Source organism: Penicillium mononematosum, assembly GCF_028829835.1.
Source record: "Penicillium mononematosum strain IBT 11891 chromosome Unknown utg000002l:1.0-8112719.0:1.0-8118358.0, whole genome shotgun sequence".
In the NCBI taxonomy this organism is placed as follows: Eukaryota; Fungi; Ascomycota; class Eurotiomycetes; order Eurotiales; family Aspergillaceae; genus Penicillium; species Penicillium mononematosum.
The window spans coordinates 1923306-1939373 of record NW_026643272.1 but is presented as its reverse complement, the minus strand read 5'-3'; the positions used below and the strand labels follow the sequence as shown (position 1 = coordinate 1939373).

At 48.0% G+C, this 16068-nt stretch overlaps 7 protein-coding genes across 7 annotated transcripts; 6 read left to right on the top strand and 1 right to left on the bottom strand.

Moving 5' to 3' along the window:
* Window positions 1-1107: 1107 nt before the first annotated feature.
* Window positions 1108-2586, top strand: N7519_002486 (putative mitochondrial ADP,ATP carrier protein (Ant); the record flags this gene model as incomplete). The annotated part of the gene is made up of 5 exons (XM_057289264.1): window positions 1108-1161; window positions 1339-1360; window positions 1445-1521; window positions 1737-1982; window positions 2038-2586. 5 exons carry the CDS (start codon window positions 1108-1110, stop codon window positions 2584-2586), a joined length of 948 nt encoding a protein of 315 aa, XP_057150466.1.
* Window positions 2587-3236: 650 nt separating this feature from the next.
* N7519_002485 (uncharacterized protein) lies at window positions 3237-4008 on the top strand (the record flags this gene model as incomplete). Its single annotated transcript, XM_057289263.1, has 2 exons — window positions 3237-3464; window positions 3511-4008. The coding sequence occupies 2 exons, from the start codon at window positions 3237-3239 to the stop codon at window positions 4006-4008; spliced, it is 726 nt and encodes a 241-aa protein (XP_057150465.1).
* Window positions 4009-5311: 1303 nt separating this feature from the next.
* N7519_002484 (uncharacterized protein) lies at window positions 5312-6418 on the bottom strand (the record flags this gene model as incomplete). Its single annotated transcript, XM_057289262.1, has 1 exon — window positions 5312-6418. One exon carries the CDS (start codon window positions 6416-6418, stop codon window positions 5312-5314), a length of 1107 nt encoding a protein of 368 aa, XP_057150464.1.
* Window positions 6419-9328: 2910 nt separating this feature from the next.
* Window positions 9329-11448, top strand: N7519_002483 (putative carboxylesterase; the record flags this gene model as incomplete). The annotated part of the gene is made up of 4 exons (XM_057289261.1): window positions 9329-9434; window positions 9486-9855; window positions 9907-10052; window positions 10103-11448. The coding sequence occupies 4 exons, from the start codon at window positions 9329-9331 to the stop codon at window positions 11446-11448; spliced, it is 1968 nt and encodes a 655-aa protein (XP_057150463.1).
* A 554-nt stretch (window positions 11449-12002) lies between these two features.
* N7519_002482 (uncharacterized protein) lies at window positions 12003-12323 on the top strand (the record flags this gene model as incomplete). Its single annotated transcript, XM_057289260.1, has 1 exon — window positions 12003-12323. One exon carries the CDS (start codon window positions 12003-12005, stop codon window positions 12321-12323), a length of 321 nt encoding a protein of 106 aa, XP_057150462.1.
* Window positions 12324-13183: 860 nt separating this feature from the next.
* N7519_002481 (uncharacterized protein) lies at window positions 13184-14660 on the top strand (the record flags this gene model as incomplete). Its single annotated transcript, XM_057289259.1, has 3 exons — window positions 13184-13221; window positions 13272-13699; window positions 13774-14660. The coding sequence occupies 3 exons, from the start codon at window positions 13184-13186 to the stop codon at window positions 14658-14660; spliced, it is 1353 nt and encodes a 450-aa protein (XP_057150461.1).
* Window positions 14661-15301: 641 nt separating this feature from the next.
* On the top strand, window positions 15302-15909 carry N7519_002480 (uncharacterized protein; the record flags this gene model as incomplete). Its single annotated transcript, XM_057289258.1, has 3 exons — window positions 15302-15482; window positions 15591-15820; window positions 15880-15909. The coding sequence occupies 3 exons, from the start codon at window positions 15302-15304 to the stop codon at window positions 15907-15909; spliced, it is 441 nt and encodes a 146-aa protein (XP_057150460.1).
* Between the last annotated feature and the right edge of the window lie 159 nt (window positions 15910-16068).

Sequence of the window (16068 nt, the reverse complement as noted above, 5' to 3'; positions counted from 1 at the left end):
CTTCAGAACTACCTGGGCAAGCAAAGTGGAGCCAGTGCTCTACTATTGGGTACCTGACATTGTTTAGCATGTGAAGTACCCAGGTACTTCGTCCATGCGGTGATCCGTCACCTTAAAGTTTGTACCCGCGACATAAAAATAATAACAAGGAAAAAATGTCTCATATCAAAGTCCAGGTATCCTCACATATCGCAGTGCCGCGTACGGAGTATTATCGCAAGACTTGGGATCACATTTGCTCAATTGGGTTGTTTACGCTCCAATGCTCTAGATCATCTCACCAGGAAGGATTCAAAATAAGGAATAAGATGGATTAGTGGGCGTTGAGGAGACCTGGGGAGAATCCACTCGCCCGAGGACAAACAAAGGCTACTACATATACGGAGGACACATACTAGTAGTAACATCGGGTGCTTTGGGCTCAAGTTTAAATGGCCAACTAATCAAGAGCTACACGTTCGAAATCACCTCAGCCCAAGAAAACATACAACATAGAAAGGAATAGCCACGTCGGTGGCAAGTCCGAGATATAATTTTTATGCCCGGTTCGCCATCGGATACCCGGCCAGCGAAAAGGAGGTTGCCCCGGGGAGTGGAGGCTCGGCATTGGACAGGGAAATATACACCGTACCCCTACGGTACTATGGACCGGCGCTTGGGCCGTTGCACGGGACTACAGGATGTCGATTACCACAGTGAAAAGAATAGGATGTTGAATAATTTCCACAGACAACAGAGTGGATTGATAGCCTGCTGTATTATAGACAGAGACAGGCCCATTTCAAAGACCAAAAAGACCCCCATACACCCATAGCAGACCCCAAATATCCAGACCAGGCCAGATTGCAGAATTTTCAGTGGATCGGGAGATATCGGCAGGAGGCAAAACAATACAGCAGAATAACCGTAATATACGGTAATTTAACCCCCTGGGCTTCCTGATTGGGTTTTAGCGCCCGGCGGTCGAGTATTTTTTTTTCTGGCCCCCCTTCCCGCCTTCTCTCTTCCTTTTTCTTCCTCATTATCCCTGGTGTCTCTTTCTTCTTGACACTCTTTCCATCTCCTCTCTTTTTTTTTGCATCCCGTTTCTTTTGCACTATCTTCAAAATGGGTTCCGGTGGTGATGTTAACCAGGCCGAGAAGTCGGTCCTCGGCATGCCCGTGAGTATCTCCCTATGAGGCTGTGAGAGCTGGCCTCGATGTCGCGTTAAAGATCCAAAGCGATGAGATCTTCATCGAATTATCATCGAATTTGTTTCGAAGCGCGATTTCAAGGATCGGCCATCGCTATCTCAATGTGAATTGAACCGAGCAACAATGCTAACAAACTTTTCACAGGGCTTCGTTGTCGACTTCCTGAGTACGTGTCATTCTTGATGCTTGCAATCATCAGCGATTGCTACTTGCAATGACGTCTCGAATATCAATACTGACTGTGTATTAGTGGGTGGTGTTTCCGCCGCTGTCTCCAAGACCGCTGCTGCCCCCATTGAGCGTATCAAGCTCCTGATCCAGAACCAGGTTGGTTATCACCCGTCAAGCAGCCATTGGAGTGGACCACAGGGAGAAGACGATGCTTGGTTGTGATTCGCAATTCAGTGAGGTTCAATATTGGACGCTAGCTGTATTTTCGCATCAACACAGCTTGTGAAAAATTTTTTCTCCCTTGGCCCGTGACACTCGGCAGCTTCATATCTTCACCAAGCCTTCAGAATCTAACCAGATTCGATCAATAGGATGAGATGCTCAAGCAGGGTCGTCTCGACCGCAAGTACAACGGCATTGTTGACTGCTTCCGCCGTACCGCCGCCGCTGAGGGTGTTGTCTCCTTGTGGCGTGGTAACACCGCCAACGTCATCCGTTACTTCCCCACCCAGGCCCTGAACTTCGCTTTCCGCGACACCTACAAGTCCATGTTTGCCTACAAGAAGGACCGTGATGGATACGCCAAGTGGATGATGGGTAACCTTGCCTCCGGTGGTGTACGTATATCTGAAAATCCTCTCGCGCTTGGACCGCATCTAACAAAACCTCCAGGCTGCCGGTGCTACTTCCCTCCTCTTCGTCTACTCCCTGGACTACGCCCGTACCCGTCTGGCCAACGACGCCAAGTCCTCCAAGGGTACCGGTGAGCGCCAGTTCAACGGTCTCATTGACGTCTACCGCAAGACCCTCGCCACCGACGGTATTGCCGGTCTCTACCGTGGCTTCGGTCCCTCCGTTCTCGGAATTGTTGTCTACCGTGGTCTCTACTTCGGAATGTACGACTCCATCAAGCCCGTTCTCCTCGTTGGTCCTCTTGAGGGCTCTTTCCTCGCCTCCTTCCTGCTCGGCTGGACCGTCACCACCGGTGCCGGTGTTGCCTCTTACCCTCTTGACACCGTTCGCCGTCGCATGATGATGACCTCTGGTGAGGCCGTCAAGTACAAGAGCTCCATGGATGCTGCCCGCCAGATCGTCGCCAAGGAGGGTGTCAAGTCTCTCTTCAAGGGTGCCGGTGCTAACATCCTCCGTGGTGTTGCCGGTGCTGGTGTCCTGTCCATCTACGACAAGGCCCAGATGCTCCTCCTCGGAAAGAAGTTCTAAGCGATTCACTGAAACGTGAGTCTCTTGCCACTGTAGTTATACTGAAATAGGGGATGCACACCTCCCCCAGTGTAACCACTGGGCGTGGAATCCGAGGATGTGGGATGGTCAAAAGATAGATGCGTCAAGAAATGGGTCCGAAGGATCTTGAAGCATAGAATGGTCTAATTCTTCCCTTTTTGTACCCAATGTACTTTACTGCCTGCAAACTCTTTTTTTCGTTTTTTGAACTTGATCCTAGTAAACATTTGAAATATTGTAGGAAGTAAATAATTATACCAAGGTATCTAGTTAAGCCTGTCCTCGTTAATTTCTGATATTTCGACCCTTGGCTCATGTATGTTGTATGCATTCAGCTATATTCAGCTATATTCATAGCTGAAACAACAGCCAGCAAATGATCAACCATTTAAGCCCCAATACCTTTCAGCCGTCCTTTGACATTTCAAACAAAATGCATCGAAGCACAGGCAACAGCCAAAAAAAGAAAAAAAAAGAAAAGGAGAGAAGGAGTCCCAAAGCGGCAAGGCTCCACAGCGGCAATAGCAATGACGTCTAAGCTCGCTCCTCGAAGCTACAAAGCTACAAAACCTCTTCACTCCCCTTGACACTTAACCTTCCCACAAAACATCGGTGCATCAACATCCAAAATGTCTGCCCCAACAGGTATCCCAACCTACAATTCAGCGCCCGTGAACCCCAACAAGGAGGGAGAAGGCACACACGCAACAGCCTCACAGCCTGAACCCGCCACCGCAATCGAGCCACCAGCAAGCGCACCGTCACAACCTCCAGCAGCACCCGCAACAACCACAGCAGCAGCCACAGCTCCCTCCAACCCCGCAATATACACGACCGCCGAGCCAAAATCAGCACCAGTACCACCCCAGCCAGGCGCCACAGCAGCACAACCTACCCAAACAGCAACAACAACCCCAACAACCTCCCCCGAGACAGCGACATCCACAACGCAAACTCCACCCGCTCCCCAACCCGGCGCCGTCCCGTCACCATCAACAGCATACACGGGGACGGCACCCCAAACCTCTACAATCCCCCCCACCCCCGAAAGCCGGCGAAGCCATCTCCCAGCCTCCAACCCAACCAACCCAAAGCTACACGCAATTCTACTCCTACAACCCACCCCTAGGTGCGCAGACTGCATTGCCGAACTCGACCACCTCATCCTATTCGTCTGTGTATCCGACGCAGGCGGGATCGCATCGTCCGCAGGCGCTGCCGCTGCACTACGGTGCTGGGGCTGGGGCTGGGTCTGGTGGTGGAGCGAGTAGTATCTTCCCTGAAGAGGAGGAGGAGGAGGGGTTTATGGGTGCGGCGAAGGGGTGGCTACGGTGGTCTGGGAATAAGTTAGCGGAGGTTGAGAAGGGGGTTTGGAAGAAGATTAATGATGTTCATGATTAGGAGATGGGTTTGAATTGGGTTCTTTGAATTGGGTTCTTTTGGGGACTAGGACGGTTGGAGTTTGTTTTCTTATGGGTTTCTGGTTGAGGATTGCATGCGGTGGGTTGGGAATTTTGTGTATGAAGTAGGATATTTGGGATATGACGGGAGCATCGAATTTATGGACTTGGGTTTGTACTTTGGAGTTTGGTTTGTACGATATCTTTAATACCAGTGTCTTAGTTGTACTTCCATTTTGGAAGAGATCTGGAGTATAAAGCAGCCCTAGTCATGGCAAGCTTCCTGGTAAAGCTCTGATTCGGACTCGAATGTAAGAGCACCCAGCCTAAGGATTAGTATGGACTCTTTATATGGCTATAGCCATATAACTACCGTGACATCTTTACAAGTGAAAAGAACAGAATGTCAACTGAACTGCGCAGGATTTGCGACAGGTTAAGTTTCTAAACTAGCTAAGTGACTATGTACTCCCATTCCATCCCCGGCTGTTAAGTATCCAGCCTCGAAAACTGAAGCCGAAACCTCCAAGGCAATGCAAGGACGATGAACTTGCAATGTACAACAGACTATGCGTAGACCACATAAAGAGAAACACAAACACGGAAAAATAGAGAGAAAGAGAGAGGAAGAAGACAACTTCTCAGTTGGATCAGTGAAGATGACTGAGATTGCATACCAGTCGGAAGGGGCCAGTGCAATCAATGAAGACGACCGGAACCTCACGCCAGATGGCTGAGATCTTCCAAGGATGATTTGGGGAGTTGTGGAATCGAAGACCCATAAAAAAAGAAATAAAGTAGAGTCTTAGAAAATCCCGAAGTATGAAGAAAGAAACACGAGGAGTCTTGTAGGAGAGGTAGCTGACTCGACGGATGCAAAGATAAACGCCATAATGAGTAGGTGACAGACAATAGTACTGGAGTTCACCCATGTAAAAAGAATAAGGAGAGCGGAGAAGAAGGGGTATTTGGAGTTGTCATAGTGGTAGCAGCGACGGGACTGCTACCCTGAATCGTCATGACAAGTTGTTTCGTAGCAGGCATAAGAGAGAAGTGAAGACTTGGAACGCCATCTTGGAAACCCAATACCACAAATGTCCAGCCCAACGCCCATCAATCAAGGTAGCTTGCACTGCAAGCTAGCAAATTTCCTGGCTTTGGATTTTGTTTTGGATGAATTGCCGAAAAGCCATGGCACGCCAAAAGCGGTCCAGACCAGCTTCGACGGCCTTGAATGTGAATAAAAAAAATGTACTCGCAAAGAATAGAAAGAAATAAACGCCGATCATGATGAGGGTGGGGTTTTACATGGAGCCCAGGCGGAGGAGCGCTTCCACAGCGGCGCGTTCCTGGTTATCAAAAGTGCGGGGTGGCAACTTAGCCACAGAGGGACAGGTGGCGGGGAAAATCCCAGCAGGCTGAGGCTTTGCGCGCGCAGCGACGTGGCCGTTGATGAAACTACCGTTGTTGTTCATCGAACGGGCGCGCAAAGCGTCGGCGCCAATCTGTGCCCAGTCTTCCTCATCGGTGTCATCCCCTTCAACCCACTCATTCTCTTGCATCTCATCGGGAGCCTCCGAGGAAGAGCAGTACTCGCCGTCATCGCCGTCGAGAGACATTTTGTCGGCCTCGTGTTCTAGCATGTCAAGGTCCCCATGCATGCCGTAATCGTCGGTGTACGAGAACGCCGTGGATTCGGCAAAGCTCATGCGGTATGGGTGACGGTTGCCACCCTGCCAGCCCGACTGGCCCTGAATCTGTAGGCCACGCTGCTGGAATGAACCTGCAACACTCGAGGGAGGCGACGATGAGGCGTTCAAATCACGATCGCGAGCAGGTTCACCACGACGTCGCGCGTCCCAGCGGCCCCAACCAATCTTCTCGAACATCACGTCGCCTTGGACACCACCCGCCCCTCGACCTTCCAACGCCGCGACAACTAGTCTGCGCGCCTTGGCCGGGGGGATATGCGAAAAGCCAGGGACCGAAGTTGTCAGATGACCCATAACGTGGCGGATAGCCAAGGGGCCCTGCTCGAGCAAGATCTCAGGAAGATGATACTTGGCGAGCATGGCAGGGGTGATCGCGCCGGTACTGTCGAGGTCATCGACAGGCAGGGAGACGTGATGACCGTTGTCGTGTTCGTGTTCCGCACCCTCGAGATCGATGTCGGAGTCCAACTGGGGGACAGTTGACAGCGGCGATCCGGGCGACAGTCTCGCTCGGTGCTTGAAGGTCTGAGGAGGGAGGGTCGGGGAAATGGAGTTGGGTGGCGTAGGCAGCATCGCAGGCAGTCCAGGTCGCGTAGACGCACGATCACCATTCAGGCCAGAGCGGCGCTTAGGGATATCAACAGAGGCGGTCTTGCCAGCAAGAGCCATCGCAATGCTGGAGTTTGTCTGGAAAGCCATGGTGGATGGAATATTGATTTGTGAAAGGAGAAGAACCTAGAGGGCGCAAGCCGGGGTATATGAGTCAGAAGACTGGAACGCGACAAAGGAAGTACCACGGAAAGATCAGGTGGCAACAGAATAGTTTCAGGACGAAAGAAATCCCAGAGGCAAAACAAAGCAACTCACCTTTCACACACAGTGACAAAGAGACACTGTAGCCGTGTAGCTAGGTTGGGGCCAACTTGTTTAGGGCTTGTAATCCACGTAGGGGATGCGACGCGGTAAGGGGAGATAGATGATAAGAACAGAGTCCAAGAGAAGTGTCCACGAGCACAAGTGTCTGAGTGTCTGAGAGTCTGAGAGTCCAGATTATGAAAAGGGAAAAAAAGACAAGTGTGACGGCCCTGGAAGTGACTTGCACCTTTGTACTCACCAGGAAGGCCCAAGTATGGGAATAAGGAAGGCGCGTGGGTGGATTGATTGGCGACACCGGGTGCTTCCGGCTCCAGCTCTCTCTCTTCACTATTACTATACTATTATATTTACATATTTACTATTAAACTACGACATTATTACCTTCTATTCTACCATATTCTCTTTAATTGTTTTAAACATTTAACATGTTAACGTGTTAGCATGCTAACATGCTAGCATATATATACATCCTACACCCCCATCATACTATATGTTCATCTCACACTAAAATATTCATATCCTTGAGCCGATCTCAAGGAAATCCCCTCAAGATCTCTGGGTAATCGAGAAATAAAACCCCTCATGCCAAGTTGTTATCGGCCAGTCATGGCGATCCTCAGTGCTCGTGCGCTGTTAATGAACGCTTGCAGCGCTCCAGGGCGTAACCCTATTATCTCCTATCATCGGCTGATAACCACCGTCCAGGGCACGTGGACCATTTCAACAAGTTCGAGTTTTTTTCATACCCGTGGATGTTCATAGTGTAGATGTCATTCTTATAACTGTTTCCGATCTAGAATTGCTCTATTGTGTAACTTGTATGAAGTACGGAGTACTTATGTCTACCCTATATAGGTACTACAGAAAAGTATTATATTGTATGCGTGTACTAGTTACATCCACTTTACCTCGGGTCCCACTATAATCTGGGCTCTAGCCTTTGACGTCACTTGTACCTGTGACAATTGGCACTTTCTACCTAGGTACCTATGTAGGTACTCCATATTCTTCTACTATAAAAATACAGAGTATACTACATTTTTATGCATCCCAAGGAACACACATAATTGAACTTAAAAACATTGAACATGTCCGCATTCGCCTTGGAATGCAATCCTGCATAGTTGACACCTGCCTCAGCTCAAGCCTCCGTTGCCCCGTACGAATACATCCGAGGAATGCATCTAGTGCGAGGTCCATGTACGACAAGCCAGTTGTACAATTCCAACTCACCTTGTGGGTTAGTAAGGTCTGTGTGTTGGAAATTGTGGGCTTCCTCAATTCGGCCACTCCGCCATCAATTCCCCCCCTCCTATTGTGCGGGAAGGAGATGCGGGTGACGAGCTAGCCCTGCATGTCACCTTCTATCCCGTTCTACCATTCTATAGAATTCTAACCCCTCAATGGTGCTACAGCCGAGGATTCTACTTGGTCCTGTATGTAGTAGATCCCCGAGTCATCTGGGCCTTGATCGGTTCCTGGTGCCGCTTACCCTGTTTTACCCCGCGATGCTCAAAATCAACTTAATTTTGCAGATACTACTACATTATGGAGCTTGCATTCTAAGTTAGTATTGTTTGCTTAATTGCTTACAGTCAGACAGCTCTTAGTCAATGGTCTGACTCAGACTGAAAGATAAGCGGAGAGCGAAAAGGGCTATCATTTGACTCTACGCTGTATAATGTACATCGTAACATTCTATAACTTCCCGTGTCGGATTCCGAAGTATGGGCTGAGCTCACCCCACGTCTCTTCGATTCTTTCTTCCCAGTGCCCTCCTCTCCAACCAATATTTTAAATCAAAAGGCCCCTCACTCAGATCGCGCATATTCCCCACGAAGAGAAACACGTACCCCTCTGCCTGTATTGGAGATTGGCCATCCACATACCGAATTGAGCAAGCAACACTTGTATAACTAGGCCCCTCATAAGCGGCTAGTTTCTCCGCGTCTTCAACCGTCGGCACCTCGTACACAGCCCCTGTGACAGTATCCCCGGGATCGCCAGAGAGTAAAGCTGGGTAGTGTCCCCAAAGCTTACATTTGTAGCCCTTGATGTATGCGGGTCGCAGGTGAAAAGAGTGTTTTAGGTCTAACAGATCTATGAGTAGACTTTGGTCTTGGAGGGAGCCGTAGAAGAAGTATGGGCCTGTTGGAGCAGGGCCTTGGTCTTGAGGTCGCGTTTGGGATTGAAAGAAGTGGCTGGGAGATGTGCTTCGCATCTTTAGGACTGTGGGTGATATTTTTGCACGAGGGTCCTCTGGGGAGGTGGGGGAGGAGGTGGTAGACTGTCTCTTGACCGCGTTGAGTCGGTCATGACTGTGCTATTTTGACGAATCGAAAATGTTGAGCGCTGTGTGAGTGTTGATGTTGATACATGTACAGACACACTGTCTTGGACTTTGTGGGGAAACCCCGGTGCGGGGGATTGCAGATGGTGGCACTATGTACACACATTGTCTTGTTATGATCTTAGACACAAGCTTTATTTCCTATTAATCTAATGTTGAAGAAGATGAGGTTAAACTCTTACAGTCGGATAAATGGAGCATCTTCACCTATTCTATTAAGGCCATTTTGCCGACGTGGGGTTCCAAGTGCCTAAATAACTAAATAACCAGAAAATCAGACAAAATTGGGCAATTAGCCAAAAAGGAAATAAATTGATAAATAGGAGCATTGCCTCAAATATTGGTGGTTTAGAGACTTTTTCGAGTCTACATACTTGACCGTAATGGTCTACGGGCTTGCATTTCTCTGTTTGGCAATCGCCGCAAACGCAGTGAGCCCCAAGTCTTTGGATTCGGATATTTCCATTCTCATTCACAATGACCTTCTAGGTATGCATATCCCCTTTGGGATCTGGAATTGAAGACTCACAGTTGAAACAGAAAGCGAAAGTCCTTTATCAGGTTCAGGAATCCTGGTGCTCGATGCGAGACCATGGCAAGAAGCCACTGAAAGCTGCCAAAAAATTGGAGAGACTCTCTGGGGGGCTGGTTCTAGTTACAAGGATATTCAAAATGACTTGGACTACCTTGTATTCCAAGGCAAATACACTCGCAACCAACGGTTTTGGACTGCCTCGGACCATCGCAAACTGTCCACCATCGACACAAATGGTCGGGTCAACAAAGTCTCTGCGAACGAAAAACAGCCCGTCCTTTGTACACAAAGTGCACCCTTATCCAACAGTACGTTTCAGGATACAAGTGCCCAGTGGCAAGTGACTGTCCATTCCAACGATGAATATCTCACTGGGTAGGAACTAGTACTCCCTAGAATATCGCAATCTATCCTAACAAAACATAGATTCCGGGATCGATTCAGTTTCCGCTTTCTAGGAATTCGCTACGCTAAACAGCCCCGACGATGGGACTATTCCCAAGTATATAAGGGCACTGGCAAAAAAGCTTCTGCTCTCGACTATGGCTCGGACTGCACACAAGGCACAACTGGTTCAGAAGACTGCTTGTTCCTCAATGTCTGGACTCCCTATCTTCCCAAGAGCAACAAAATCCAAAAGAGCCATCTCAAGCCTGTGATGTTTGGATTCACGGCGGAGCTTTCACCGGTGGCACTGGCAGTGACCCGACGTTTGATGGCGGTAATCTCGCCTCGAGAGGTGATGTCGTTGTCGTCACAATAAACTACCGTTTAGGAACGTTGGGGTTTCTCGCACTGGATGATGGCAAAACCAACGGGAACTACGGATTAGCAGACCAGATCACTGCGCTGGAGTGGGTTCGTCGGAATATTCAGGACTTCGGCGGCGACCCAGACAGAGTAACCATCTTCGGCCAATCAGCTGGAGCAGGCTCAGTGCGGGCACTACTTGCTTCTCCTGCAGCACGAGGTAAAATTTCTGGTGCAATTATGCAGAGCAATCTGGGTGGCTTGGCTTACGGCACAACCTACTCGAAGTACTATACCATCGCGCAGGCGATGGACGTTGTGGGGAATACTATTCTCAACGAGACAAACTGCACAGATGCTGTTTCACCGGTCGAGTGTTTGAGGCAACTCCCCGCGTCAACGATTGCAAATCTCGCTGACTCGGCGCGGTATCTGGTCGTTGATGGCGTCTACCTCCGAAGCTCGGAGCTGGATTTAACAGACCCAGCATCGACTGCCAGTGTACCTTTGATGATCGGTACGATGAGAGACGATGGAGCTGCCATGATTGGTTATCCTGCTGTGGGACAAACTCTGAAATCCTTCCTCAATGACTCCGACCTGCCTGACTCAGTTGCACCAAGCCCACTCTTCCCCGTACCGTCAACCGCCAACGCTACGCTCGATATCTTCAATACCTCCTCTCGTATAGCGACAGATGGAATGTTCCGCTGTATCGACGAAGCAACTGCACATACAGCCTCGAGGACACATATATTCCCTGATATCTACTACTACGAGTTTAACCGTTCATACCAAATGCCTGGCTGGTCACCTAATGCCCCAGTGTGCAACGCTCCTATCACAGACGAGTTTCCCAATGGTGACCCCAGCCAGGAGTACTTTAAATGTCATTCTGGCGAGCTGTTCTACGTGTTTGGAAGTTTCCGCCGTCAGGGTTTGCCGTTCCGGGATGAGTTCGATCTACCTTTCGGGCAGTATGTGCTGGATTCTTGGGCGAGCTTTGCAAGGGTGGCTAGGCCTACACCCGACTTGGCTTTTTTAAAGGCAAGAGGATATGGTAACACGACTCGGGAAATTGAAGCTACTGGGTTATGGAAGCCGTTTGGTAAAGAAAGTCAGCTTCGGCTGCTTCAGTGGCCGTCCGGGATGAGGGATTTGGATGAACTGGAACAATGCCGTGCGCTGGAATTGCCTTTGGATTACTTTGCCTCTTAGCATTAGACAATGTGCATTGATTCTTCTGAGTACAGACCAAGGGCTCAGTATCTACTAGCTCCATTGATTTGACATTGCCAAAATCATAGATGGATTCGGTATTGACAGCGTGCGTTCCTGAATCTATTCTACACCTAAAACTTGAATCTGTCTCATACATGTCTTTTTCAGAGACAGCATGAAGGCCTTTTTCCTCCCAGCATGAAGGCCTTTTTCCTCCCCTGTTTGAGATTTTTTTTTTCATTGGCGGTCTCGTTTCGAGAGTCCCGTTAGAATTCCTTTCTCCAGTCCCCTTAACTTCAAACTTCAGATTCTTTGTAGTGTCTTTGCTAGTGCTCGGATATGAAATTTCTAGGTACAAGCAACCCCATTGTGTGTCTCTTTATTACGTATATAGCTCTTCGCGTCAAACATTTTGAATAGTCTCTTGTATAAGAACTACGAATGTCCGTCTCGATGTAAAGACTAAAACCATCTGATCTCATCCTGATCTGCCTGTACCGCACTCGGTACTCACTATATATATCTTGCAGAGCTCTTCTTTTTCTTTCGATATGCCTGGGAGAGGAATCAATATGGATCTCGTGAGGAAGAGTGGGATTACTGCGAGGGATTATCTGGCCAATTTGGACCCGAGATATTTGGAGTGCTTCTGGCAAAAAGGCAAGTGGCGCCAGGTTCACGGTGATGGTAAGGCGGAGATTTATGGTGCCTATGTCACGAGGAGCATGGAGACAACTACTGCGCTACCAGAGTACCGGATTCAGGTTCTATACCTAAAGAAGCCTATGTTGAACTTCACCCTACCGGGAAGCATAAACAAGGACGGCACCTCCAATCCCTCCTACCCCCCAGGAGGTTATCGATGCCATTGAAATCAAACTCAACAATATTGGCAAGTAGAGCAACCACACGCACACGTTTGACTACAGACATGCACCAGTCTGTTCTTAGGGCTGGCCTTCAACCTCCGGGGAATGAATCCGACTTTTCTTCCTTTCCCCGGCTTCTTCTAAAGCAGTATCTTGTTTTGGTGCATTGTGTTTTTATCCCTTTGCTTGATTCCGCCCTTATTTATACCAATTAACGCCTTACTTTATTGACTATATTAATGAAATATCATTTCACCACTCCTAGGCACAAGTAATTAGTAGATATAAAGTATCTGTTTTATTTTTCAACGCAACAAATAATGTTAGCATGAATTGACAGTCGAAGTTAATATTGACTAGATATCTAATAGTGAGGTAGGGGATGGAGTTTTAGTCGACTTTGAAGATTGAAATCTTAATGTACAAAACTGATGCAGATATTTTCAAGGGTATCAAAACTTCCTTTGGCTTCTTTCCCTTTCAGTGTTTTAGTGCAGTCCTAGTTCCTCTTGGATATCAGGAAACTCAGCAAAGAAACCAATATTAGAGATAACTCAGCGTACCACATCTGAGTTCAAAGATTTCTTTGTTATTCTGCATGTTTGGGAAGACGTCAGACGTTATTAGACAGTTGGCACCAGTTGGTGCGGCATTCCGCATGAAAGAAGCACTTTCTCCTTTTTTCCTCCCCTCTTCTTGTGCTTTGCATCTCTATTTTTGGATTCCTCTGGGCTCTTTGTGTCGTGGAATATTTGTACTCTCTGTTTGTCCCTTTGCCAGTTGTTTCCGGTTGTTTTCACTTTTGTTCTACTTTCCGACCTAGCTCCTACTTTGTAGGATTTTACCATTTCTTTTGTCTTATGATGGAGGAAGACCCTAAGATGATAGACGAAGTGACTGAGTAAGTGGCAACTGGTCTCTTCACTTGTGAATCAATTCTAACTGTTTCAGGTGTCCGTATGTGGTCGGCAATAAGATCACCCTGCAGGTAGAGGGTCGCCCGGTGCAAGCCACAATTGTTAAAACCTTCGAACCCTGGACTCAATCATGTGCCATGGTCCTCTTGTTTGATTCCAACCTTTCTTCTCTAGGCATTAAGGGGAAGGTGGTCCTGAAGATCTATGATCGACGGTTTTCAACGGGACTACGGAGTGTCTATAAAATTGCCGGTCCCTGGACACCAGAAATTGAGAGAGATCTTTATGAATTCCTTTGCTCAGACGAAGGAATGGAGTTTGCGATTGAGTACGAAAAGGCTTGCATAAAGCAAAGAGAAGAAGATCACTGCTTTATGCCAACAATCATTGAAGAAGATACCGAGGAACAGGACCAACAGAACACTTGTGAGCAGGAAGGCACCAATGGAAATGACAATTTCAGTTCCAAAGGCACCTGGTACAACCTCCCCATGATATCTAACAAGCTTCTCTCCCCTCTCTTTTATGCATACAAGATGGCTTCCCGCGGTCTATTATGCGCCACCCGCCTTTTCTCACTGGAGTCACTGCGGTCGTTCCTTGGGGTCGTCATAAGATCATTGACATCGAAACCCAAGATATCAACAGAAACAATGAAGTCAGTGGAGACAATTCTACCAAAACCCATGGGACAACTGGAGAACAACAGACCAACGATCTCGACGCAGCGGTTGACGATGCAGGGGGACCTGAAGACGAAGAAGGGGAATGGGATCACAGATGCGAGGAGATTGATGCCTACGTCCACAAGCAGTTCTATTACGAATCAGAGACGGAAGCATACGAGACGATGAAGAATCTGCAAGGCATTTCCATCCCCCGAATGTTTGCACGTACGAAAATTCTGGGACCGAAATACACCCAAGGTCAGCGCTTTAGCCGGTATTTCGAACATCCTGGGATTCTCATGGAATACATCGAGGGATTCCCTCTACCCGAACTCCCCAAGAAAGCCCCAAAGAAAGCATGGCAACCCATCGTTGATAAGGCTATCGAGATTGTCAATGAAATCATGCGCCATGGGGTCCTCAATGACGATACGAATGTAAGATGCTTCATCGTGCAACCTGATCCAGCCAACGACCCAGATTTAGATTTAGACTCCGAATACAAGTTCAAATTGACTATGATCGACTTTGGTCATACCGAATTTCGGAGACAATACCTGCCCGGGGAGGACTGGCGATGGTGGGAAGCACAAAATGATGCAGAGGGGGCTATCGGATCAATAATGCATCGGAGATTGGGAGAGGTATGTGAGGGAGTCTATGTATATGAACAGACCCCATACTGTAAATCGCTTCAACATGATTACATGAGGGAAGAGTGTTCCCAGGAGAGACCTACGCCACGCACTGAATGATCTGCTGGGAGGAAGGATGTATGCATTGGTCAATGGAGGAGGCCATGGGTTGAGAAGACCTGCATGCTTCGTTTCTATCTCTCTGTTCTTAGCTATGAACTATCAGTGATTCTTTTGCGACCTCCATCAAATGAAGCTTTTGTATTCAGTATATTACACGAAATTGTTGAAGTATAGGTATTATATCATACCTGAGGGGACATTTGTTTTGTAAAACAATAGAAATATACCAAATCGATTGATACAATAAGGACTTCTCTGAAGTTACCAACAATATTCTATTATACAAATATCTAAATGGATGACTGCCAGGGCTAATAGTTGCGGGTATGTCCACTTCCGATGCTATTCCGAAGTACAACATACGACTTCGAGTACTATGTAGCCCAGGTACTTGTTCGGATCCAGCAGGGTCTCACATACATCAATATCTAGTCTTGGTGTAAGTCTATTATAATTCCCATTGGTCCATACAAAAAGGCAGAAAGAAGAAATTCACTCTATATGGTCCTCGCTAAGATCGGATGCGTCCCTTCCGATGTTTCCCCTCATGATGAAATAGACATATCCTACAAGGACCCGGAATCTTCTCATTATTCTTTCCAACCTGCAAATATCTCTTCTTAACTCACAAAACCAGAATGTCTTACCAGATCGCCTACGACAAAACCCGCGCACCACCCCGCGGCGCTGCGCTCGTCGCATTCATGGAAGACTTCTATCGCACCAGCGACACCGAGCCCTTGCACGAGAAATATGTCCAGAGCTTTACCCAAGATGCGACACTCATTATGGGACCCAAGGAGGCCAAGGGCGCAAGCGGTATGGTGCTACCTGATTCCTGCCCTTAGCATCAGTGAAGCTATATAGCCGATCAAGATATACATCTGCGTTAGTGTACTCCAACTAACAAAATCAATTCCATAACAGCAATTCTCACGCTCCGTCACGGTCTTTGGACACACGTTGCTTCGCGCCGACACACACCGACGCAGATCTACTTTGGCGGCGATGATGAGATCATGTTGTATGGTGGTGTGAACTATAGACTTAAAGCCAACCCCGATAATGAGGTTTATGTGCCTTGGGCTGGACGGGTTGTTTTCGCGCCCCAGAAGGGAGACGAGGATATCAAGATGCAGTTTTATCAGGTCTACTTGGTGAGTACACTCTTTCGTTGCTAGCAGTAAGATGGCGGTTGGTGCTGATTGTCTGGTAGGATACCGCGGCTCAGTCCGGAAAGAAATAAAGGAGATCGGAAGCTAACTTAGACTTGTCTTGTACATACATAAAAACGAGGATTGCGTAAATTCAATAGCAATGATTGGATATAGATTGGGTTTTTGGAGATTGTCGATCTATATGTGTAAGGCTGAAGATCTGCCGGTGGCTAAACATACCTGAAGTC